Source organism: Orcinus orca, chromosome 11 (assembly GCF_937001465.1).
Source record: "Orcinus orca chromosome 11, mOrcOrc1.1, whole genome shotgun sequence".
NCBI classification, from domain to species: domain Eukaryota; kingdom Metazoa; phylum Chordata; class Mammalia; order Artiodactyla; family Delphinidae; genus Orcinus; species Orcinus orca.
Window position 1 is genome coordinate 94,898,123 of NC_064569.1, and position 27,376 is coordinate 94,925,498.

Consider the following 27,376-nt stretch of genomic DNA (forward strand, 5'->3'; position numbering starts at 1 on the left):
ACTATACAGTAATGAAAATGAATAAACTAAAGCCGTATGCATAAATGAATAGCACATGTACTGAACAAAAGAAGAATACAGAATCATTCTGTTCATATAAACTTCAACTAAACTACATTGTTTAGGAATATATTTGTAGTAAGTAAAACAAATGATTTTCAAGAAGTCAGAATAGTGGTTACTCCTATGAAGAAGAGATGGTGCTGTAATCAAAGAGCATGTGGGAGGCTTCCTTGGGGTTTACAATGAGCTACTGTTGAGCGGAGTAGTGGTTACACAGCTCTTTGCTTTATGGTTATTCTGTAAACTATCATGATTTATGCACTTTTCTGTATGTATGTTATTATCCTCCCCCACCCCCCGCCAAAAAAAGAAAAAAAGACATGAATGGTAAAATATGTATCACCAATCTAATACTGAGGGGGGGGCAATTAGTGTAAGAAGCTTTTTCAGCTATGCAGCTCTAATTTCAAATGTTCTGTCCCATTCTTCTCTAAGTATATTCATATCTGTTGGATCACCAACAATCTGTGATTCAGAAGTAAAGGTTCCTACAGGTGTAGATAAAAGTAATTTCTTGTGGGTGATATTTCAAGTTTTTATTTACTCAATCCTTGGTGGGTTGGAGAAAAGTACTTTCTCAATAATGAGAATGCAAAATACAAAAATTCAAGTCCTACAAAGTTCTCATTGGCTTTAAGAAACAAACATGGATTTGTTAACTAGAACACAAGAAGTGCAGGAGAGCTATCTAGGGGGTGCTAGGGGGACCAAGCAGGAAAAAGGAAAGGTAAATCTCACCATTTTTAAAAATTTTGCCTCCTATCAACCTCTATCTATGACCCCCAAAATTATCCCCCATAAACAGATGACTAGCCCCAAATTTAGTCTGTAGTACCTAAAGTGGGAAAGAAAAACAAAGAAATTTGGTATTGATTAGCTCTTATAAAAGAGCTAATTAATGGTTTGTTCATCAAAGGAACAGGAGAGAAGGCAAAAACTACTAGCTATGGTCCAACTTATTCTTCTGTATACCTTTCAACATCTTCCTCAGTGCCTCATTTACTGTAGGCACTTTATAAATATCTGCTGAATAATTATTTCCATACTGGTCACAGCAATGAACAGTAGCAGAACTGTAGGAAGGTACAAATGACTGACCTGAAATAAACGTTTAAAAGTCAAGGATAAAATAAAAGGCCAAGAATACAATGCCCAAAATGCCAGCTTTCTCTTAGAAACATTTATGAACTTGTCATCCATTAAATTATCTAACTTTTGTCTATAATGCCTTCTGAGTAATGCATTCCATGTAATTACTATACACTGTGTCTTAAATCCATAATTCTCAAACGTCAAGAGGCACACCTCTTAGGATATAACCAAGTCCTCAACTTATAAATGGATTATATTCCAAAAGTTCATTTGTAATTTGATCATTTGGAATATGGAATGTACCTTCCCACATGAAATATGAATTATGGCAAAATTCTCAGGCTTGCCCACAAAAGCCTGTAAGGTAACTGAAATGCAATATATTTGCAATGAGAAAAAGGAGTAAATGGTATTTCAGCTCCCATCCTAGAGGCTCCTGAAAATACACCTTATGCAGTCTCAGCCAGTTCTGAAACTCATTCATACTTGAAAGACTTATCAGTTAGTATAAAGAAGGGGTGGATATGTAAGGAAAAGACAGCCAAAGAGCACTGCGCCATTAAAGGAAGAAGCAAAGTAAAACTTGAATTCTCCATTATGACACATTCATTCAATGTGTGCCAGCTGGCCAAAGGGGATGGGGTTAGATCATCAGAGAGATTTTTCTGGACTTCTCCAAGCCCAGCCTGGAGAGGATCCAAAGGTACATCAATTTTATCTTTTAGACCTAAGTGCTCAGCCTAGAAGAAGACAGACAAGTAATATTTAAAAATACACCTTGAAACGTCTCTGCCAACTTTTTCCAATTAGGCCAATAAAGGTTGGGTTAAGGTACCTCCTCTCAGTAGGGTCCCAACTTGCTCTGTTTAGGAAATAGAGGTATCAGGACCGTGACTGCCTATTGCTCCGTAAGGACCCTTGCTCAATCAATGAATTTCCATATAAGATATGCCTCTAAATGAAAGAGATTTGAGAAAAAGTAAAACTTCACTCCACCTTTTCAACACACAGTACACCATCCATGAAAAAGCACCTCGAACCCCATGATTTATTTTGCTCTAGAACACCACACTTTCCAATTCCATAATCCTCTTGAGGATTTTCCATTTCTGCTCTTACCTTTACCTCTCTACTAATAACCATGCAAAGCAGACCCAGTGTAAAATATAACAATGATTTTCTTACCAGTACATCCAGCCTTTTTCTCCTTTTCATAGGAAGAAGCACCATTAAGGTGCACAAACAGAAGACCCAGTTATGGCCAGGAAAGCACTGCAACTAGATACTAACAACATGCCCCTGTCCAGACATTCACCTGCTGGCTGCTGGATGGAACAAAAAAGAAAACAGTAAGATGTTTCACCAGGGAAACAGCTACTCTGCAACTTCCTAGTTTTCTTAACTTGATCAATAATTCCTATTTTCTCCCTAAAACAACAGAATCTGATTTTGACAGTTATTTTAATGATTTCTGCTAAGCAATTAGTATTTTTGGCCATTGACATACATTCTACCATATAAGGTATTTTTCTGTAGTCATCGAACTTCTTATAGATTATTTCTTTATTAAGCCCCTCCCCTCCCCTTCAGCATTATTCTAATACCAGTATTTCACCACTGTTTCCTTTCTAATGTTGAATAAAATTTCAATTCGGGGGGGTTATTTTTGCCTGCCAAAATTGTAATTATGCTGTACAGACTGTTATGTTTGTCTGTCAGTTTCAAGTATCCACATTCTCTTATAAGCAAGGTCACTATTAATCAATTTATGGCTCCTGGCAGTTAGGAAACCATTCTAGCAACTGAAGAGGTTGGCTCTGACATAGCTTAAACTAACAGAGATAGATGATCTAGATCAGAAGTTTTCAACTTGTGCTCTTTCAAGAGCTGCCTGAGGGGCAGGATGCCAAGTAAGTGGGGTTCTGCCTCCTCCATACAGATTCCAGTCAACTGGAGCAGCCGTTTTACACACTGGACTTATACATAAAATTTCAAATTTATAGAGATCTTCAACTTTAAAAAAGTAGTTAAAACTTCTGGTCTAGGACTTCCCTGGAGGCACAGTGGTTAAGAATCCACCTGCCAATGCAGGGGACACGGGTTCGAGCCCTGGTCCGGGAAGATCCCACATGCCGCGGAGCAACTAAGCCCGTGTGCCACAACTACTGAGCCTGTGCCCCACAACTACTGAAGCCCACACGCCCTAGAGCCCACGAGCCGCAACTGCTGAAGCCCGTGCGCCTAGAGCCCGTGCTCTGCAGCAAGAGAAGCCACCTCCGTGAGAAGCCTGTGCACCACAATGAAGAGTAGCCCCCACTCACTGCAACTAGAGAAAGCCCGCATGCAGCAACGAAGACCCAACGCAGCCATAAATAAATAAATAAATAAATAAATTTATTTTAAAAATAAATGAATAAAAATTTAAAAATTTTTTAAAATACAGACTCTCAGGCCTCATCCAGATCTAGAGAATCAGAATCTGCGTTTAACAAGCACCCTTGCTGATTGATTAGCACGTTAGTTTCTGGCTAGGCACTAAGGATACCACAATAAATAAGACAGACATAATTCCTGCTTTCACAAAGCTTCTCATCTAGTCAAATATGATAACAAATAAGTAGATAATTATGCACAGGGTACTTAGGAAGAACACAAAGGGCAAACCCCTAACCTAAGTTGGGAGTCTACGGAAGAAGTCCTGAAGGAAGCAGCACCTTACCCTGGTTCTTTTTTTTTTTTTTTTTTTAATATTTATTTACGTTTTTGGCTGTGCTGGGGTCTTAGCTGAGGCACGTGGGATCTTCACTGCAGCACACGGGATATTTAGTTGCGGCACGCAGGATCTTTAGTTGCAGCATGAGAACTCTTAGTTGTGGCATGCAAACTCTTAGTTGAGGCATGTGGGATCTGGTTCCCTCACCAGGGATCAAACCCAGGCAGCATGCACTGGGAGTGTGGAGCCTTAGCCACTGGACCAGCAGGGAAGCCCTTACCCTGGTTCTTGACTAGAAAGTAACATTAGCCAGAAGAAGAGGATGAAGGCCATTCCAGGAAGAAAAAACAGGACATGAAGTGGAACTGAGATGTGGAAATGTCTCTTGTGGGAAATCCCAAATATTTTATTGTGAGCGGGAAGAGATGAGAGGCAGGGCAGAAACTGGCTATGAAGGTTTGCCAAGATGAGGAGCATAAAGGGAGGAAATGGGGAACCGCTAACTGATTTCAGGCAGGAGAGCAGTAGCCTCATTTATGGTTTAGAAAGATCATCCCATTGGCAATAGGGACAAGATGAGAAACAAGGAGAGAGCAGTTAGAAGGCCATTCTTGCAGTAATCCAAGTATGACATTATTAAGAGTCTCATCCAGGCTTCCCTGGTGGCGCAGTGGTTGAGAGTCCGCCTGCCGATGCAGGGGACATGGGTTCGTGCCCTGGTCCGGGAAGATCCCACATGCCACGGAGCGGCTGGGCCCATGAGCCATGGCTGCTGAACCTGCGCGTCTGGAGCCTGTGCTCCGCAACGGGAGAGGCCACAACAGTGAGAGGCCCGTGTAACGCAAAAAAAAAAAAAAAAGAGTCTGAACTAAGTGGCAGCTGTAAAGATGGCAAGAAAAGAATGAATTCAGTAGATATGACCATTGTGGAATTTACAAAAATTGGTGACTGGTGGCTGGCAGGAAAGATAAAGGAGATAGAAAGGAAATGGAGTAAAAAATTACTTCTAAAAATAGCATGTTATAATCTTTCTGGAGGACAATTTGGAAATAATGACTTCAAAAAATTAAAAACTTCATACCCAAACACGTTTCTTCTGTGACCAGAAGGACACAATGTTCTTTATGTCCTTATCTTTTTATCCACTTCTGGGAGTTTGTCCTACAGTTACTTGCAAGATTTATATACCAAGATGCTTACTACAGTATTATTTATAACATAAAAAAATAAAAACAAGGTAAAGGTCTCACAGGAGACTGGCTAAATGTTGTATACACACAATACAAATATCAAGCAGAGAAAAAATGTTTTCTAATATAGCTGAATGATATAGTAAAATCTCATAAAATAATATTACATGAAAACAATTTATACAGAGTATATATGTGTAAAAGTAAACGAATGAACAAATAAAAACTGATAGAAAATATATTAACTGCTGCCATTAGCTATCACTGAACTGTATAATCATGAGGGAATTTTCATTTTCTTTTTTCCTATACTTTATCTGATAATAAAACAAAACCCTTAAAGATTTCATTCAGAAAGAAAACAAAACAAAGCAACCCCTTGGTCTGAACATCTGGGTAGAAGGTGGTGCCAATTTCTACAATGACGAATTCAGTAGGAACAGCGGTAAGATGATGAGTTTAGCTCTGAGCGTACTGAGTCTGTGGCACATCCAGTGAAGGTGTTCAACAGACAGCCAAGCATATGAGTCTGGAGCTCAGGGCAGAGACTTGGCCTGGAAAGATAACATGGAATCAATAGCATATAATGGAGGTTAAAGCCAGAGTTCTGGGGGAAACCATTCAAGGTAAAGATATAGAGTAAGAAGTTAAGGAAGCTCTAGAGCTGAACACTGGAGAGTAATAAAATTTAAGAGGTGAGCAGAGAAAGATAGTAAAAGATCTGAGCAGAGAAGGGAGTGGCTAGAAAAACTGAGTTTTAAAAGCCAGTAAAGAGTAGTGTCACAGATGTCAGTGGAGGAAAAGTTTCAGTCAGAGGGCATAGCCAACCATGTCAAATGCTACAAAGAGGTCAAATAGAACACAGAGTACCTATTTGGTCTACAACAAAAAGAGCACTAATGACTTTGGCAATGGCAGTTTCTGAAGAGAGGTAGGGACAGAGGCCAGAATGCAGTGAAGTCTCTGGAATGTGGGAAAGTAGAGAGACAGTAACTGTAAACTACTCTTTCAGGAGCTTGACTTTAAAGGGAAGGTTAGAGAATTGTTGTTGTTCAAAATGGGGGGAAAAATCAGCTGATTTATATAGCAAAGAGCTGAGACAAAAAAGGCTGAAGATACACCAACACCTCTGCCTCAACAGTAACAGCTGCCTTCTACTCCACTGAGACCATCACAGCTGTCAGCACCAATTTTCTCTACTTCCTGCCCAAGATATGACAGTTTTGCTGTTTGCTGTCTGTCATCACCTTCACTGCCATTCCTCCCATCCCAGAGGAATGCTGGTCCCCACTCACACTCAAGGCAGAGCCAATGCCTTTGGATCCCATCCTCTTGCATCTCCCAGGAACAATGCTCCATCAGTTATCCTTTCCCCTTTTCTGTCTCCAGCTTGTCCCTCTGGACTCTTTCCCCTTAACGTATAAATAAGCTGAACTTTCTGCCATCTTGGGTGAACAAGTAGAAATTATAAATGGGAAAAGAACACAAGAAAACTGCTTGAGTGTCCACTATTTCCCAAAATAAAAAATGCCTGAGTTTCCATTACATTTCCCACTACGCATGTAAAACAGAGTTCTTGCCACAAACAAGTAAACCATTCATCTATTTATTCAACAAATATTTATTGGGTGCCCACTATGAGCCAGGAGTTGACTATATACTGTGAATAAAACAAAGTTTCTGGACTCATGAAATGTACTATCAGAGAGGGGAAATACAGACAACAAACATATATACACACATGTACAAACACATACACACACACACACAGGTCATAATAAGGGCTTAGAAGAAAAACAAAGCAGGATAGAGAGTAATGGGAGGTGCTATCTTAATAAGATAGGCAGGAAAGGCCTCCCAGAGAAAATAACATTTGTGCAGGAACTTCAGTAACAGCACAAGTATCAAGGCCCTGGGGCAGTAGCATACTTGATATGTTCAAGAAATAACAAGAAAGTAAGTGTGGCTGGAACAGAGTGAGCTGGGGAACAGAGGTAAGAAATCAGGTGATGTTGTTCATGGGTTAGCTGTGAGGTAATAGATTTAAGCTACAAAAAAAAAAAAAAAAAAGAAATCAGGTGAGAGGTGATACCAAGACCATGTCGTAAAAACTATGATTTCATTATAAGCCTCATGAGAAGATATTGAAGAGTTCTGAGAGAGGAGTGTGACAATGTCTGATTTCAGTTTTCAAAGGCCCACTGGGTGGAGAATTCCAATTACAACACAGGGTGATGAAGTACGAAGACAAAGGGCAACTGGGCAAACACAAAGAGGGGCATGTAACACTGAATATGAGTGAGGACAGGCTCCTCAAAGGGAGTGATGTCTGAACAGAATACTGAAGGACAAGTAAGAGTTAGCAAGAAGGTGGCAGGGTGGGGTTTGGGGAGGGGGGTTCCCAAATGGAGGGCAGAGATGTAGAAAAGCCAGAGGAGTTTTGAAAAGGTTTGGTATTTCTAAACCCCAGTATCAAAGAGACAAAAAATATTTTATAAAAATATACCACTTATAATGTCTACCCCCAAAAAAGATACCAGGGAATATACCTAATAAAATATTTGCATAACCTTTATGGAAAAAATTATAAAATCTGTGGGTAGATATTAAAGATAGCCTATTTAATTGGAGAGATAATACTAACTAATGGACAGGAAGACCCAATATTTAAAATGTATATTCTCCCCCTTAACCTATAAATGATATATTTCAAATCAAAATCCCAGCAAGAACTTCACAGCAGCATGATTCATAAGAGCCTCAAACTAAAATAAACCAAATATCCATCAAAAGTAAAAATGGACAAATTACGTTCATAAAATGGATTGGTTATATAGCAATGAAAATGAACTATTGCCACACACAATTCAACCCAAATGAATTTCAAAAACATAAAAGAAGCCACCAACAGAACCATACAGCATGATTCCATTTATATCAAGTTTAGAAACAAGCAAAACTAAACTACTGTGTTAAAAGTCAGGATGGTAGTTTCGTCTGATCAGGAAGAGGGAGTACTGATTGGAAAGAGGCACAAGGGGTGGTTCTGGGGTGCTGGAAATATTTTATTTCTTTATTAAATAGTAATTACGCACAGGTGTACTCACTTTGTAATAACAACCAGGATGATTACAATTTGTGTTACTCTGTATCAACGTTATACTTCAATAAAGTGGAAATATACTGATGTCTGCAATTTACTTTGAAATGTATCCAAAAAATAAGGTGGATTGATGGACAGTGGGATGGACAGATCTACTATAAAGAAAATATTATAAAATGTTAATGGTAGAATCTGAGTGGTGGATATAAAGGTATGCAGTGTAAAACTCTCTATTTCATCATATGTTGGAATTTTTTCATAATAAAATGTTGGATGAGAAAACCCCAATGGGTTTTCTTGTAGAACTTCACAAGCTGATTCTAAAATTATGGAAAAATAAAAGGCCAAGATTAGCCAAAACAACTTTGAAGAAGAAAAAGGCAAGGAGAGCTGTCCTAACAGATGGCAACAGTAACTAAAATGATGTAAAGACGCGGAGATAGAGAGATCAGTGAAACAACAGAGAGCCCAAAAACTAACTCCTGTACACAGAGAAACAGAATAAAGCTGGCATTAGAGATCACTAGGGAAGGGAATTCTATGGTGGTCCAGCAGTTAGGACTCCAGACTTCCACTGAGACGGCATGGGTTTGATCCCTGGTCAGGAAACTAAGACCCTACATGCCACGTGGCACAGCCAAAAAAAAATATCACTAGGGTAAAGAAGAACTATTCAATAAATGGTGATTCACAGATTAGATTATAAGAAAATACAGAATACCTTTAATAACTCACAGGGAAAATAAATATTGAACAATAAACACAAGTTTCTGAAGAACACATACAATATAGTTCTCCCTCTCCAATTAATATATGTATTAAATAAATGTGTATATGGGTTTACAAAATGAGAAATATTACATGGGGAGAAGCAAAGAAGTAGGAAAAAAACCCAGAAACCAATTATGATAACCCAGGCAAGAAATGTTGGGCTTACAATGACCACCTAAACTTATCATTTCTCTATTTTATAAGAAATATTAAGATTATAAGAAACTTTCAAGAGACATAAAATAAAGTAAGGATCTATGACATTAGAAACATGAAGACCTTGGTTCAAATCAGGCAATTCAATAATTCCATATCTACTCACCATTCTTCCGCTCACTAAGTGGAGGCAAATTGGGATTCCTGCCAGGATGGAGGCCTAGGGTCAGCTCGGGCTGCAAGGAGAGCTCCTGCAGTTCATTGGCAACAGCTTCGCTTTGGGGGCTGGGTGCCGCGGACAGGGACACCAGCACTGGTTCATCATCATTTTCGCCAGCCCCTCCTCCGTCCAGCCCATTCACAGCAATGACGGAAGGGGGCAGGCACACTACACTGGAGAAATCCACCTTGGCTTTCGTGATGGCAACCTGGAAATGGAAGGAGAAATTAAAAGTTTAGTTATGGAAAAAAGACTATTCCACTGAATACATGCTGAATACTAATTATTATAAATTATAGTACTGGTGAGCTACCACTATTCTTAAAAGCTTTTTGTAAAGTAAACTAGCATCATTATTAAATTTTTACTATGCTCACAGAGTGCATGAGATTTCAAGTCCGATAAGTGTCCTCAACTATATCACTCAGGAGGATAATGTACGACTAAAATAAAACACACACACACACACACACACACACACACACACACACACACACGTGTCTAGTGGGATAAAAGGAAATAGTGGTCAAGGAGAAATAGCTATGAGATAAATGTTACCTTCCAACTACTAAGGAAAAATATCTTGTGAAATAATACTTAATGAGTACAAGGTATTAAAGTATCATATTGTACCAACATAATCCAGGGGAGAAAATTTCTTTAAGAAAACAATCCCCAGGGCTTCCCTGGTGGCGCAGTGGTTGAGAGTCTGCCTGCCGATGCAGGGAACACAGGTTCATGCCTCGGTCCAGGAAGATCCCACATGCCGCAGAGCGGCTGGGCCCGTGAGCCATGGCCGCTGAGCCTGTGCGTCCGGAGTCTGTGCTCCGCAACGGGAGAGGCCACAACAATGAGAGGCCCGCGTACCGCAAAAAAAAAAAAAAAAAAGAAAGAAAAAGAATACAAATAATTTGAAAGTCTTTTTAACAACAAGGGAATTAATGGTTAAGGGAATTAAGACTATATTCATCCACCAAATGCTGTGGAATTATTAAGAATAATTTTTACAAATTAAAATGTGGAAACCGTTTATCTAAAATTAAGTTTAAAAAAAGATAAAAACACATATTCATATAAAAATATTATACACAGAAAAAAAGACCGTAAGGGAATTTACCAAAACACAAAATGGGTTTTGTTTGTTTGGACTATGAAAAGTTTTACTTTCTTTAGTTTCCAAATTTTCTCTAAAACACACATATTGCTTTTATAATGAAAAGGCTATAATTCTTAATCTAAAAAGGGGACCTAGGAGTTCCCTGCAGACTTTAGTGAGGACTTTAATCTGCTTCAGATTAAGAAACCAACAAAATATTGGAAAGCCATGAAATGAAGAAAGGCACTGAAAACTAAAAGGACCATCACATTCTACCTTCACGTAAGGCTATAATGTGCCCAAACCTGACTGTAGTTCTGGTTGCTCTTCATAAAATGTAAAATGGAATGGAAAAGATCAGATAAGACCAATTAAGAAGGGGGGGGTGACATTAGGAAGAATAAAGACATTAAGAAGGATTCTCTACTCCAAAAATGCTGAAAGAAAGTGAGGCAAGTTCAAAAATATATATATATATATATATATATTAGGAACTCAATAATCTAAGAGGTAGTATGGGCAAACATCGGGAAAAGAATTTTTTGAGGGTTTGAACAATTTTAGGAATTAAAAAATAACAAATGTTTACCAAGAAAATCCAGAATCTGAACTTCAAAAAATTTTTTCCCATCTTGCCTATGACTTACCATCATTTAAGCCATGTCTCTATGCGTACTGGGAAAAAACAACTGTTATACATGATTAATCCATCTGGCTTTTTCTTTGCCACTGACCCTGAAAGGGAGTATTTGCTTTCCTTAACAGCAGCCTTTTCAGGCTAAAAAATTCAATTTTATGATATTTAACAATCCTTTGAGACCCAAACTCCTTAGGAAAGAGTCCTCAATACCCTCCCCACCCTGAAACATATGAGCGTGCTCACACATACATGCGCACATGGATGATGGCACTGAGGTGTGAGTTAAAAAAAAAAAAAAAAACCACTCTTAATTGAGTCCTAAAGGAAAGCAGGAGGAGGACAGTATCAAAACTTCCGCCTTGGGCTTCCCTGGTGGCACCTTGGTTAAGACTCTGCCTGCCAATGCAGGGGACACGGGTTCGAGCCCTGATCCCGGAAGATCCCACATGCCACGGAGCAACGAAGCCCGTGCACCACGACTACCGAGCCTGCGCTCTATAGGGCCTGCGAGCCACAACTACGGAGCCCACACGCCTAAAGCCCGTGCTCCGCAACAAGAGAAGCCACCGCATTGAGAAGCCCACGCACTGCAACGAAGAGTAGCCCCCGCTCACCGCAACTAGAGAAATCCCATGCACGGCAATGAAGACCCAATGCAGCCAAAAATAAGTAAAATAAAAATAAATAAATTCATTAAAAAAAACAAAAACTTCCGTCTTAAGACCTAGGAAAAGTAGCTTCACATACAGTAACAGGTTTTCAATAAACAGCTGTTAATATACAATGGAATATTATTCAGCTACAAAACGGAAGGAAATACTGTCATTTGCAAAAACATGGACAGACCTTGAGGGCATTATGCTACGTGAAATAAATAAGACAGAAAAAGACAAATACTGTATGATCTCACTTATGTGGAATCTAAAAAACAAACAGAAAAATAAAAACAAACTCATGGGGGCTTCCCTGGTAGTGCAGTGGTTAAGAATCTGCCTGCCAATGCAGGGGACACGGGTTCGAGCCCTGGTCCGGGAAAATCCCACATGCCGTGGAGCAACTAAGCCCATGCGCCGTAACTACTGAGCCTGCGCTCTAGAGCCCACAAGCCAAAACCACTGAGCTCGCGTGCCTAGAGCCCGTGCTCCGCAACAAGAGAAGCCACCGCAATGAGGAGTAGCGAGCCCCCGCTCGCCACAACTAGGGAGAAACCCGCGCGCAGCAACAAAGACCCAACACAGCCAAAAATAATAAATAAATAAATTTTAAAAACCTCATAAAAAAAAGAGATCAGACTTGTAGTTACCAGTCATTGGGGTGAGAGGTGGAGGAATTGGATGATGGTTGCCAAAAGATACAAACTTCCAATTATAAGATAAGTAGAGTTAACACTGCTACATGGTATATCTGAAAGCTGTTAAGAGAGTAAATCCTAAGAGTTCTCATCACAAGGAAAAAAAATGTTTTTGTATTTATATGAGATGATGACTATTAACAAAACTTATTGTGGTAAACAGTTCACAATATAGGTTAAGTCAAGTCACTACTTACACCTTAAACTTATACAGTACTATATATCAATTACATCTCAATAAAACTGGAAAAAAGTTGTTAAATCATTATAGATTATATGAGTTCATACCTCTCATTAGAAAATGGAGAAATTTAACTGAGATGGTAGCAACTGTGTGTGTATACAGTAGACAGACCCTGCAAATAGTATTTGCATATTAACAGCCACTTGGTAAATGCCTGTCTGAAAAAGACAGAAGCAAATGAAAGATATTTAAAGACTGTCTGGGGACCAAGACAGGCAAGTCTTGAGGAAAATCTGAACAATACAAGAAGACTGTATGAAAAAATACAGAAAAATTAAATATAACGTTTGGAAGTCAGGATAGGAACCAGCAAACATCATTCCACTTAAGTACTCCAATTTGCTCGGGTAGAATCATAGTTTCATGTAAAAAATCCTTAACCAAACAGCAAAATCCCATTATTTCAGACTTCACTGATACCTGTGATACCATAATGAAGTATGAGATTAAGAAATACTTTATGCTACTTGAGGGAGGGGTAGGATAAAAGAGTGCCACTAATTTTATAGTGTTTACCAGATTAAGAGAAAAACTAAAATACTGCCTCATAATGCATAATTCTTTACACGATTACAAAAGAGACTAGCACATAACACAGTCAACGTTAATATGTAAATGTATATTTCGCATTTCCATTAAAAATGGCCTGGCAGGGCTTCCCTGGTGGTGCAGTGGTTCAGAATCTACCTGCCAATGCAGGGGACACGGGTTCGAGCCCTGGTCTGGGAAGATCCTACATGCCGCGGAGCAACTAGGCCCGTGAGCCACAACTACTGAGCCTGCGCATCTGGAGCTTGTGCTCCGCAACAAGAGAGGCCGCGACGGTGAGAGGCCCGCGTACCGTGATGAAGAGTGGCCCCCGCTCGCCACAACTAGAGAAAGCCCACGCACAGAAACGAAGACCCAACACAGCCAAAAATAAATAAATAAATAAAATTTTTTAAAAAATGGCCTGGCAGTAGTGTTTACTGGACATAGAGTTTTAGCTTTGCAAGATGAAAAAGTTCTAGAGATCTGTTGTACAACAATGTGAATATACTTAACACTAGTGAGCTATACACTTAAAAATGATTAAGATGGTAACTTTAGTATATTTTTTTACCACAATAATTTTTTAATGGCTTGGCAAGATCTCTGCTTAAGAAATAATTTACTAAACTAACTCATTCATTGAGCTTGAAAGAATAAACTGTCTATTCTTTAAAGTGTCCCTTAATTTACTTTTCAGTAATTCAGAACAACCTTCCTCCTATTACTTTGAATTAGAAAATTATTATTATTTTTGAGATTTGGAGATCTGACATTCACATGTGTTACTGCTCCTAAAAGACAATAAAGATCCATCCATCACATGATGTCATGATTTCTCTAATGAAGTTTGAAGTTAAACTGCATGCGTCTGTAATTCTGGTATGTACTTAATGCACATAACCAGTACTTCTAAAAAAAATGATTTTTTTTAAAAGAAAATGTGCACTATGAGCCCTAAAAGAAAGTCAACCCAAGTCAAGTACTAGGCATAAAGAAAAAATGAAGACGTTTAAAAAGTGATCTTTTTCAGAACTCATACATTTTTAATAGATTAAAGAAAGGAATATTAAATTCCGTAGTGACCTGGACCATGACTGTGCCTGCCACTGCCTGGAATGAAAGAAAAAGCAATTTGAAAAACTGTTTTACTGAGTGTTCCATTCAGAACTTATTTTAATGGCTTAGTAACTGATTAAGTTCCATATTTATAGGATCATTAAGGGCTTGAAGAGGTCATTTTAAAATTTTACATACCTATATAGTTTACCAAACATTTTTACTGGGCAAATTATATGCTACAGTAGTATTTAATTTAAAGATTTCAAAAGTTTCAGGATATAGCCTTTCAAAATGCTAACATTAAATGGTATTACAATAAAATTCTTCCATAAAAAATTGTAAGGGGCAGGAGGAACAGATGAAACAAGAGAGACAGAACACTGGTAACTGTTGAAGCTGAATACTGGGTATATGGAGATTCATTATACTATTATTCTCTCTATATTGGTGTATGTTTGCTAACATTCTTATAATGTTTTTTTTTCTTATAATGTTTAAAAAAAATTTTTTTTTAAATAAGATTCTTCCATAGGACAAAGTGAAGACTTGGTGAGACATAAAGCAAGGTTTTCTTAATCTTGACCTTAGAAAATAAGCCAAACAAAAGTCAAGTATAAGCACTAACAAAAGAAAAGAGAGAATATTTAGCATGAAATATATACATTGGGAAGATTTATTTCTCTAGCAAACATACGACTTTCTACTCATTTTTAAATAGCCCACAGGAGAAAGTCCTAGTAAACTCTGACCATCTAGAGACAAGATCCAAAAATGTTGAGGAATCGCCATCATGGATTAAGTCTCCTCTACCAGTTCCTAAATATGCCTAAAGTTTTATTTACTGTAAAACTTGCATGAAAAAGAAAAGCTAAAAGAGTAATAGTCATCTCAGATTATACACATATTATTTAGAAAAATTAAAGAGTTATATCTCAAAATACTTTCTGACATGTCTCAAAGGAAAGAAAATTAAAATAACCAAAAGAAAAAATCTGCATCATGTTTTAGTGTTGTAAATTTATAATTCTACTGAGTCCAAAATCAAACTTTCTTTTTCATCATAGGATCACCAACTCCAATCTTTTGGCTGCTGATTCACATATGATCAGTAGCAGCCAGAACAAAAACAACATGGGGACAGGGTCATCTCCCACAACCCATCTGTTTCCCTCTCTTGCTGGCTTGATTCCCCCTCATCTTTTCTCCACCCCACCCCCTTTTTGGGCTGCATGCCTTCTGCTGGTGCCGAGCGGCACATGTAACTAGACGCAATAGCACAAAATGTGTTAGAGAAATGGAAGAGCTCAGGCAGACAGCTGATAACTCTAAAAAAGTATATACTAACATGATTTTTTATTATGACCCATGACAAAGAGTTTCATACAACCAAATGATATTACTCTTCTGAAAAAAATTTCTCTGTATAAAGTGTTTTTTAATCAATTAATGAATCTTTTTTAACTGTACAGATTTTTACTCTTATTTTCCTTGATTTATCTTCAACAGATAAACCAAAATCTTTAAAACTCTTACTGTCTGAACAGATATATATATATATATATATATAATTTGACACAAAGGAATTTGAGAACAAGTATTTTCTGAGAGCTAACTATGTACTAGGTACTGCCCTAGATCCTACAGTGAAAGGTGAGGAAAACATCTAGCCTTGGCTAGCTAGCTGCCCTTATCTCTGTTACCACCATCCCCATTATCTTCAGATGTCTTAAAAACTACTCAGGCTACTACAGATGGCAAAGAAAAGGCCTTTCTGCTCCCTCTTCATCTTAGAAGTCATCCAAAACCAAGGAGTACAAGAAACAGGAAAATATCAAATCTAACTCAAAACAACAGAAAGCACATGAAGAGTGGTATGGCAGATTAAAGATGACTGCAAATTCCCTGACACTTCTCCCATTGGCAGGTGAGGTCTATTTCCCCTCCTCTTGAATCTGAGCTGGGCTGTGACTGCCTTAACAATGCAGTACAGTGAAAATGATGCTATGCCAGTTCCAGGTCTAGAATTTAAGGAGACTGGCAGCTTTTACCTTGATCTTTGGGAGCGCTGTACTCCCCGAAGTCCAACTGCTCTGACGGAGAGACCATAAGAAGAGGTCTCAAGACTACACTGAAAAGAAAAGGGATCTAGCTAAGACTAGCCTTCCAGACATCCCCACCAAGGTGTCAGGCCTGTATACTCCTGGACACCCCCCAGGCACGCCCAGTCACTTGCTGAATGCCACCATGTGGACCCAAGTTAATAAACACCATGTGGAGCAGAAGAACCCCCAAGCTAAGCCCCACCCAAATCCCTGGCCCACAACACTGTGAGATACAATGAATGACATCAGATTTCTTAACATCAACATTAGAAACTGACATAATAGAGTATGCTTTCAAATTCTCAGGAAAAAACTTATTTTCAAATTGGAATTGCTTATATAGACTATCAATCAAGTAGGAAGGCATTCCACGTAACAAAAATCTTACCTCCCAAGTAATTTTTTCCAGAAAGTTCCATGGACCTACAGCTTTTGCTCACTTCAGGGTTTCAGCACCTCCTGATCATTCTACAGGGAATCAGTCATCCAAGTTTTTCCTCTTATCCCAACAAAACAGATAAAAGGTAACAATATAGTACTGCCTCTTCAATACCAACAGCACAAGGCCCTTCAGAGTACCTGCTTCATTTCTCACACTCCCCTTTAAGCACCCACTGCTCCCACCATATGTTGCTTTCTACTTGTGACAGCCTAGAACTGCCTCTTCTTCCCCAACCTACCCCCTTCTCCCTATTATCCAACCCCTTCCAAAAGGCTATGCTTCCATAAGATCCCAGGCTTGCTTCTCACTGCTTACTTTTACTACTATTAAAATGGATTGATCCTCCACTAGGCAGTTAAGTTCACTGAGGAAAGGAATTCCATTCTACTGTCCTTTTGACTCAAGTACCTAGATATCATACTTGACGCAGAACAAGAACAAACATTTGTTCATTTACTGACTATATTAATCTCATGGCAACCACATGACATACACAATCAAAGCCAGCACTGATACAGAAAAAAAAAGAGGGAAAAAGGTTCTGTCACAGGTAGGTATTTATGTTTAAATAGAAATACACAGAAGATCAGAAAAGGCTTCCTAAGAGAGGTAATATTAATGTTTGGGAAGAGTCATAAAAAATAGATAGTATTACAAAACAGAAACAGGCTCACAGACACAGAGAACAGACTTGTGGTTGCCAAGGGGAAGGGGGTGTGGGGGAGGGAAGGGTGGGGAGCTTGCGATTAGCAGATGCAAACTATTAGATACGGGATGGATAAACAAGGTCCTACTATAGAGCACAGGGAACTATAGTCGATAACCTGTGATAACCATAACGGAAAAGAATACGAAAAAGGATATACATAACTGAGTCACTCTGCTGTAGAGCAGAAATTAACACAACATTGTAAATCAACTATATATGTCAATAAAATTTTTTTAAATAGGTAGTACTGACAAAATTCACTTACTTCTCATTCATTCTTTCGATAAATATCTACTGAGTAACTACTACATGCCAGGTACTGTTCTGGGTGCTACGGGATAGTACAGTGAATAAAACAAAGTTCCTGCCCTCAGGGAGCTTATATTCTTCCAGGAGACAGAACAGCATGAACAAAAACATGGATGTGAGAAAGTGTGGAGTATGTTCTAAAAGGGCAATCAAGTACAAGACTGTACTTGTACAATATACGAGATATGACTGGAACAGCAAGCTGAGTTTCACTCTAAGAAGTAGGGAACATAACACAACATTGTAAATCAACTATAGTCCAACATAAAATAAAAATTTTTAAAAAAAAAGAAGTAGGGAATAACATGGTCAAACCATGTTTTAGAGAATTAATCAGGCAGTACAATAAATACGGGATTGGAAAAAAGGAATATGAGGTTGGGAAAAAAGTTACGAAGCTACTTTCACTAGGCAAAGTATAATTTACTGAGATCCTGAATTTGGGTAGCAAATGTAGAAAGATGGGAACTGTCACACACAACATGGAGTCATACCTGACACAGAGCAGAAACTCTACTCTTTGCTGAGTTCATGCTGAATGAATGAGACAGAATTTGTAAGTGATAGGACATGTTTGTATTTGGTTGTGGGGCTGAGGAAAGGGAGGTGTCAAGATGACTCCATGGTTTTAAGCCAGAGTGACCGATAGAACGGTGATTCTACTAAAAGAAGCAGGCAAGAAAGGAGGAGGACATTTATCTGAGAGGATGACCAATCTGATTCTGGGTACTGGGTGCAGGAGCCAAAGCCAAATAATAGAAACATCATTTGAGTTTCCATCATATACATGAGAAGGAAAATATGGACATGAAAGTAGAAGGATAGAAACAAAAAGGAATACAAGAATAGGAAGAAAACAAAACAAAAAGCGTAGTGATAGTATTAGTAAGAGGAAAAGGCAGAGGTATAGATATAAGGGAATGAGAAATGCTATCATACCTGACTCTGTTGATAACTCAGGAATTCCTAGTCTCAGATAGCCTACTTTGGTTTTAGAGCATCCCTCTGACTCCTAAAATTATCATATACAGCTGAGTATCTAATTACATATCGGTACTTTCTACTCACACTATTTTAGAAGAAGCTCAATAAAGCTGTAACTTTATAATGCTGAGGGGCAACCAGCTGTCCCTAAACTTAAAGACACAAGTAAGCTTAAGGGCTTATATAAAAGGACATGAACTTACCAGCTGGAAGCAGGAGAAATAAATAAAAACATTTAAAATAAAGAAAAGTAAGATATGTATTTTATCTGCAGGCTCAACTTTTCTTTGTATTACCTCTCCACACCACTCTCTACAAGCCCCTGCCAGATACCCATAGCTTAGACCATAACTTAATGGTGTTGGGTACACATGGGAACACCTTTAACTGAGTGACACAAACTGCTTTTCAGTCTTAATGTCACCTAAGAAGACCTTCTGGGGTGGATCTGGCTTCCATTAATTCACTCAACAAATATATATTGAGCAGGCACTGTTCTAGGAACTGGAAATGCAAGACACAGAAAATATTCCTGCTTTCATGGAGCTTACGTTATAGTAAGAGAGACACAAAAATAAAAGTAAATAAATACACAATAAAATAATTTCAGGTAACTGTTAAGTATTATGTGGGGGGGGTGGAGGAAGGTTAATTTAAATGTTCAAAAAAGGTCTCATTGGGCTTCCCTGGTGGCGCAGTGGTTGAGAGTCCGCCTGCCAATGCAGGGGACACGGGTTCGTGCCCCAGTCCGGGAGGATCCCGCATGCCGCGGAGCGGCTGGGCCCGTGAGCCATGGCCACTGAGCCTGCACGTCCAGAGCCTATGCTCCGCAACGAGAAAGGCCACAACAGTGAGAGGCCCGCATACCGCAAAAAAAAAAAAAAAAAAGGTCTCATTGAGGAGGTGATTTCTGAGCTGAGACTTTTATAACAGCCAACACTTAATGAGCACTTACTCTGTGTGAGGCACTGTATGTGTGTGTATTCAACCTTCACAACACTAACAGGTATTTACTTATCCAATTTTTTACAGGTGAGGAAACGAAGGCACTGAGAGGTTAAATAACTGGAACACAGAGGATCAGCTTTCAGAGCCCATGTCTCTAACCACTACACAATCTGATGTTACCAGAATTTGACAAGCAGCAGCCAGCCATGCAGAGGAAACAGCATGTACAAGTTCAAAGACCATGAGGTGGGAATGAGCTTGACATCTTCAAGGAACTGAAAGACCAGCCTGGGCAGAGAGCAGAACAGGAGGGGAGAAATACATTTTAGGAAAAACTAGATGCCCCTGGGAGGTTTTAAGCAATGGAGTGATATGATCTGACACATGTTGTTAAAGATCACTTTGGCAGCTGTGTAGAGAATAGACTGTAGGGGAAATTGTTCACCTTAGCCTGCTGCCTGACTTTTGAGTTTGGTATAATTTACCATTCTGCCTGGCCCCCAGTAACAATTACAATAATGTTGCTTTGGGGAAAAGTTATGTGACCTATATCAGTATCTTAAATCACTGAGTTTGGTGATATGACCCTGGGCAAGTCACTCTGAATAAAAATTGTTACTCTCTGTCATGTTATCTTAAAGGGTTTTATGAGAAGGTATCCTGAAAAGTATAGAGAGTTTAACTACAAGGTGGCATTTTGTTGCAAACATTTAAGAGAAATTTGACAATTTGCCTAAATCCCTATCTCCAATTCCCTGCTCCTCAAGAAAAGGCTGCTTAAGATTTAAAGCACTATTTTGGCAACATGACTTCATTACATTCCTTAAACTATATTCATGCCCACAAACACTACAGATATGCTTTCCTTATGATTCCTGATCCCTTTTCTGTGGTGTTTAAATATGTTCCAATTTTTAACTGTGGAATTCTATCTGCCTTTTAGAAATTCTTCTCTCGGGACTTCCCTGGTGACGCAGTGGTTAAGAATCCACCTGTCAATGCAGGGGACATGGGTTCAATCCCTGACCCGGGAAGATCCCACATGCCATGGAGCAACTAAGCCCGTGAGCCACAACTACTGAGCACCCGCATCACAACTACTGAAGCCTGTGCGCCCTAGAACCCTTGCTCCACAAGAGAAGCCACCGCAGTAAGACTGCACACTGCAATGAAGAGTAGCCCCCGCCTGCCGCAACTAGAGAAAGCCTGCGTAGCAATGAAGACCCAACGCAGCCAATAAATAGATTAATTAATTTTAAAAAAAGAAAAAAATTTCTTCTCTAAGAGAAAGAATGACGGATGTTCAGCAGTCCACATGCTATGTATAAAAGATCTGAATAAATTTAAATATGATCTGAACATATTTGTGTATTCACCTACAAAATTACATAATCCATCATAAGACAATTTTCAAGTTAGGAATTTTTCTGTCGTTTCCACTCTGACACTAAAACCTTACACTCCATTAATAAGCCAGGACAACCTGAAATGTTGCCAGTCCACAGTATAGAAAATGTGCCCTAGTGATGCTGTTCAGGTATGAATAATATGAAAAAGACTAGTTATTTTTGAACATACTACCTTTGGAATGAAAAACTTGTTGAGACAAAACTCACCTATGATGAAGACAGGCAGCAGTTGGGGGAAACGGAAGACGTTTACAGTATTGTGCTTTGTTTCCACACTACAATGGAGTGTTTGAAGAGAAGCACTATTTTCCAGTGCCAGAGCCTCACATCCTTAGGTTTCCCAATGAGCTCTCTCCCCATATCTTAAGAATATGTTCCCTCTTTATAAAAGGAGTCATGAATATTTTCCTAAATTCTTGATCAAATATTTCAAAACACTGAGAATGAAATATTTTGCCATAAAAAGAAGGAAAAAAATCCAGAAACTGTCACAATTTTGTAGGAATACAGCAAACACAAATATTGGGTTGGCCCAAAAGTTCATTTGGGTTTTTCTGCTACAGAAAAAGTATATTGAAGACTAGAATCTTCAATATGGGTCAAGGAGAAGAGGCTAGGCTATGGCTCCTAGTCACCTACTGGTGCTACAGTGAGGAACCCTCAGGACAATGTACAATCTATGACAGCACTGCAGCATTTGAGATGAAACACCACCAGCATTCTCATCAATTATCCTTCTGATTACACTTTAACTATAAAAGCTAACTTATTGATTAAATGAATCTATTCTGACAAGATTAGTTACCATACAAAAGCACTTTCTCTTCACATTACCTTCACAGTAAACAGTGCAGAGTTCGTGTTTAAAAATGCATTTTCAGTTGCTCATGGTCATTAAAGGCTTCAATCAAGGCAGAACCTCTGGGGGCTTCCCTGGTGGCGCAGTGGTTGAGAGTCCGCCTGCCGATGCAGGGGACACGGGCTCGTGCCCCGGTCTGGGAAGATCCCACATGCCACGGAGCAGCTGGGCCCGTGAGCCATGGCCGCTGGGCCTGTGGGTCCGGAGCCTGTGCTCCACAACAGGAGAGGCCACAGCAGTGAGAGGACCGCGTACCGCAAAAAAAAATAATAATAATAATAAATAAAAACAGCTCCTAAGTCATGTTCCATTATTCTTCCCTTCTGACAGCCTCTTGTTTCAAATAGTATTACTCTTAGCCAAGTAATATTTCTAAAAAGAGATGCTGAGAAGTTCTGATGGAATAAAATATAACAGACATCAGTAAATATGATTTTAACTTCAGTACAATTATATTTAAAGCTTTGAAATAAAGAGGGAAGAGAGAGTACAGACAAAGAAATCCACTTCCCAAACAAATATAAAATACAGCAAAAGTGTTCTCCAAAGCACTGCAGGAATCTCCACTTTACAGCTACATCTAAGAGCAGTGACTGTAGAATTTATAAAATGCTAAGACACACAGTAGCAGTCAGCAGTTAGCGCAGCGCATTTTGTAGGCATCTGTGCAGGCAATAAGCCTGATGTGTATAGCAAAAAAAAAAGAAAGAAAGAAAGAAAAAGGTAAGTGCACACCAGCATGGAAATATTCTAATGTCTTGGTGGCATATCTTAAAATGGAAAGGTTCTAAATCAATGAAGCAGAAAGGAAGCACACTCGTGATCTATATCTAAAAGAAATGAAAGCATCCGAATGTAGTAACTGGGAAGTTTTAGATGATATGAAAGAGAGAATACAACAGAAAGAGAATTAGGAGTGTTTTTAAATACCAGAGACGACCAATAAGCAGAAAGCAAAAGAACCTCACCTGGATCACTATGGGAAGCACTGGAGGTTTTGCCCAATATCCACTTTCTCCTCTTCAGGGGACTAGATCCCACATGCATGCCGAAACTAACAGAACACCTGAACTTTAGCTAAGTGCTTGCCAGAATGCAGATTGCATTTCCCAGCCTCTCCTGTAGCCAGATGTGGCCATGAGTTCGAGCCAATGGGACATGAATACAACCATACCTCGAAGCTATTGCAGGTTGGGTTCCAGACCACTGCAATAAAGCGAGTATCACAATAAAGCGAGTCACACAAATTTTTTGGTTTCCCAGTGGATACAAGTTACGTCTCCACTATACTATAATCTATTAAGCGTGCAATAGTATTACGTCTTAAAGAAACAATATATATGCCTTAATTTAAATTAGTTTATTGCTAAAAAATGCTTACCATCATCTGAGTCTTCAGCGAGTCATAGTGGTAACATCGAGGATCATCAATCACAAATCATCATAATAAATATAATAATGAAAAGTTTGAAATACTGCGATAATTACCAAAACGTGATACAGAGACACGTTGGAAAAATGGCACCAATAGACTTGCTCAATGCAGGGTTGCCACAAACCTTCAATTTCTGAGAAATGCAACATCTGTGAAGCACCATAAAGCAAAGCGTAATAAAACGAGGTATGCCTGTAAAAGTATTAAGTGTGATTTCCAGGAAATGTCCTTAAAGGAACTGAGTACACTATTCTTTGGACCCTCCTCCTTCCTGCTGCCTGGAATATGGATGAGGTGCTGGAATGCAAGTAGCCATCTCAGACTATGAGGAAGAAGCCACATGCTGAGAATGGCAAGGCAACAAAAATAGAAGCTGGTTCCTTGACACTGTGGAGCACCACACTAGCCCTGGGTTACCTATCTCTGGACTTCTTTTACGTAAGAAGAAAGTAAACTTATATCATGTTTAAAACCACTATTATTTTACTTTTTTGGAATCACAAATGGCTGAACATAATCCTAATACAGAATTTGGTGCCAGGAACAGAATGTTTCATGAGAAAGATTATAACATTTCTGGTGAGCCTTCAGATACTGAAGACGGCAAAACATCTCATTAAAGCACTGCCTGGGGACTTCCCTGGTGGCACAGTGGATAAGACTCCACACTCCCAATGCAGGGGGCCTGGGTTCAATCCCTGGTCAGGGGACTAGATCCCACATGCATGCCAAAACTAAGAGATCACATGCCGCAACTGAGGAGCCCATGTGCTGCAACTAAGGAGCTAGCGAGCTGCAACTAAGGAGCCCATGAGCCACAACTAAGGAGCCCGCCTGCTACAACTAAGACCCAGTACAACCAAATAAATAACTATTTTTTTTAAAAAGCACTGCCTGATTATATTGGAATGCTATAGCTTTAAGGGAAATAGTGGGAAAGATTCAGAATGTTGTATGTGTTGGCTGCTTCTTGCAACTTTCGACAAAATTATATCAGAGAGGTAAAACTCAGACTAGAGCTAGTCAGTCAATAAGAAAAGATAAAAAGGAACATATCCTTGCTAAGGAAGGTGTACTCTTTCCTGTGGCCTGCAATCTAAGTTCACTAGAAGCCTCTTACTTTGGAGCCTTATAGGGTAGAAAGAGCGAACCACTCTGTATTCCAAAATGGTGCAGTTAAAGGTAGTGGCTGCCAGGGACTTCCCTGGTGGTCCAGCAGTTAAGACTCCGTGCTCCCAATGCAGGGGGCCCCAGGTTCTATCCCTGGTCGGGGAGCTAGATCCCACATGCCACAACTAAAGATCCCACACACCGCAGCGAAGATCCCGCACGCCGCAACTAAGACCCAGTGCAGCTAGTTAGCTAGCTAGCTAGCTAGCTAAATAAATAAATAAATAAATATTTAAAGTAGTGGCTGCCAAACAGAGATAGGACTGGAGCTCTGCCCATATAAAGGCTATGAACCCAATTGCCAAAACAAAGCGGACAGGGGTTGGGGGGAGCAGTGGGGAGGGGTGCTTAGGGTTGCCTTCTCACACAAGCCAACTGTTTCAGATAGCCTCACTGTGACTGCCATTAAATTAAGATGGGGTGGAGATAGGCAAGGCACAGATCCAAGTAAGAAAAGACCAGAGTCATCAGGCTTAAAAATAATGCTTAATCCAGAAATGTATTCCTCTGTCAGGACAGAAAGTCTTCAAATTTCCTACACAGTAGCATTTAATAATTGCTATGGGCCAGAGACTTTTATATGTTTACCAAGTCTCCCCTTTTCGGAAACCATGTCTAAGGAAACCACATCTAAAAAACTAGAGGGAGCATGAGAATCATGTCTCACCAAATAAAGAATATCAATAAAAAGATAGAAATTTTCCAGGCAGTAATTTTTTATTGCTATCATCCTATTTCTATTACACCTATTGTATACTAATTGTCTCGGGGGCAGTTACCTTGTCTTTTAGTTTATAAGCCCTGAACCATTCCTACCAGAGAAGACTGCACATTACTCAGACATCCTGGGCTTTGTGTTGAATGCAGTAATGAAACATTGGGGTAGTCTCTCTAGGGATGAGGTGAATGTGTTGTATATGTGAAAAGAAGGGTAGGCATATATATTAGAATAACCAAAGGAGCAGACTACAGTTAAAAAACCAAAATCCTAATTATAACCCCCAATCCATTCTTCTCTTCTTTCTCAGTAATAAAAGACTCAGGCAAATGGCAACCCAGATTAATGACTACAATTCCCAGCCTCCCTTGAAACTAGGTGTAATGATAGGATAACATTCTGGCCAATGGGCTATAAGCAAAAGTGTCATATAGAACTTCTAGGAAGTACAAAGGGAATAAGCATGTCTTCAGCTCCTCCTCCTTCCTGATGGCTGGAATACAGATTGTATGGCTGGAGCTTGAACAGTCATTTCAAATTATAAAGTAGAAAATACATGCTGAGGGTAGCAAAAGAAACTATCCCTGAGGAAGCCCAGAGTTATACCTATTACAAAGATCTTAAATCAGCTGTTTCAGATATGTTCAAAGAGCTAAAGGAAACCATACCTACAAACTAAAGGAAAGTGTGAGAATAATGTCTCACCAAATCGAAAATATCAGTAAAAAGCTAGAAATTATAAAAAAGAACCAAACAGAAATTCTGAAAAACCAGAATAACTGAAATGAAATATTCACCAGAGGGTTTCAAGCAGATTTGACCAGGCAGAAGAAAAAAAAAAATCAGTGAACTTGAAGTTATCCAATCTGAGGAAATGAAAGAAAAAAACAATAAAGAAAAATGATAATGTCCCTTGAGACCTATGAAACACCATCAAGTTTACCAACATATGCATAACGGGAGGCCCAGAAGAGGGGAAAAAGGGCAGAAAGAATATTTGAAGAAATAATGGCTGAAAATTTCTTAAATATGATGAAAATCATTAATCTACACATTCAACAAGGTCAATGAACTCCACGGAGGGTAAGCTAAAAGAGATTCACATCTAGACACATCATATTCAAAATACAGAAAGAAGAAAAGAAAATCCTGAAAGCAGAAAGAAAAAGTGACTCATCATGTACAAGAGATATTCAATTCAAATAACCAAGGATTCTATATCAAGCAAAACTATCCTTCAAAAATGAAGGAAAAATTAAGACATTCTGAGAAAAACAAAATTGAGAGAATTTGTTGCTAGTAGACCTGCCTTTACAATAAATGCTAAAAGGAGTCCTCCAGTTTGAAATGAGAAAACACTAGAGAGTAACTCAAATCCACATGAAGAAATAAAGAGCACAGATAAAGACAACTATATAGGTAAACAAAAAAGACAATATAAATGCATTTTTGTTTCTCTTTTTTCTCCTGTCTGTGAAGACAAATGCATAAAGTAAGAATTATAAATCTGGGTTGTTATTTGCGACATTAACAGCAAAAGGGAGGGGGGAACAGAACTATATAGGAGCAAAATTGTTGTATACTATTGAAATTAAGTTGATATTAATCCCAACCAGAGTGTAAATTAAGGATTTCCACTTCTGGGATCTTAGCATGAGAGGCTCCAAGGACAAACTTCCCTGGAAAATAAGCAAAGCTGGTGAAAACTACTAAAAAGAAAAATTAATTCTCTGGAAATGGTCCTAGAGCCATACAGCAAGTAAAGAAGTATTTATTCAAGAGAATCTACTAAAACGTGCTAACAGTGAACATCTGGGGCATCTGAGCCACAATCCACTACTCCGCAGTTAGCTTGATTGGAGCTTCGCTCCAGGTGGGTGTGACTAAGAAGGCACTCCTTCTCTCCTCAGCTCCCAACCAATCACCAGAAGGAGCAGGTCACCACGATTTCTCATCTTCTACAACTCCACTGAAAAGGCTAAATTCCTGGTGAGTGGGACCAGGAGATAATGGGCCTCTTCCTCCACCCAGCCCCCATCCATAGGACAGAGGCTGTATCCAA

The 27,376-nt window shown here is 39.1% G+C and overlaps 1 protein-coding gene across 6 annotated transcripts in view; it reads right to left on the reverse strand.

Annotated features, from left to right (window-relative positions):
- Positions 1-27,376, reverse strand: part of MRTFA (myocardin related transcription factor A) — a 199,576-nt gene that overhangs the window by 114,606 nt on the left and 57,594 nt on the right. For all 6 annotated transcript variants that reach the window (XM_049693907.1, XM_049693909.1, XM_049693908.1 and 3 more), the window contains one exon: positions 9,255-9,516. In XM_049693907.1, coding sequence (XP_049549864.1) covers positions 9,255-9,516 — 262 coding nt within the window. The remainder of the gene's footprint in view (positions 1-9,254; positions 9,517-27,376) is intronic.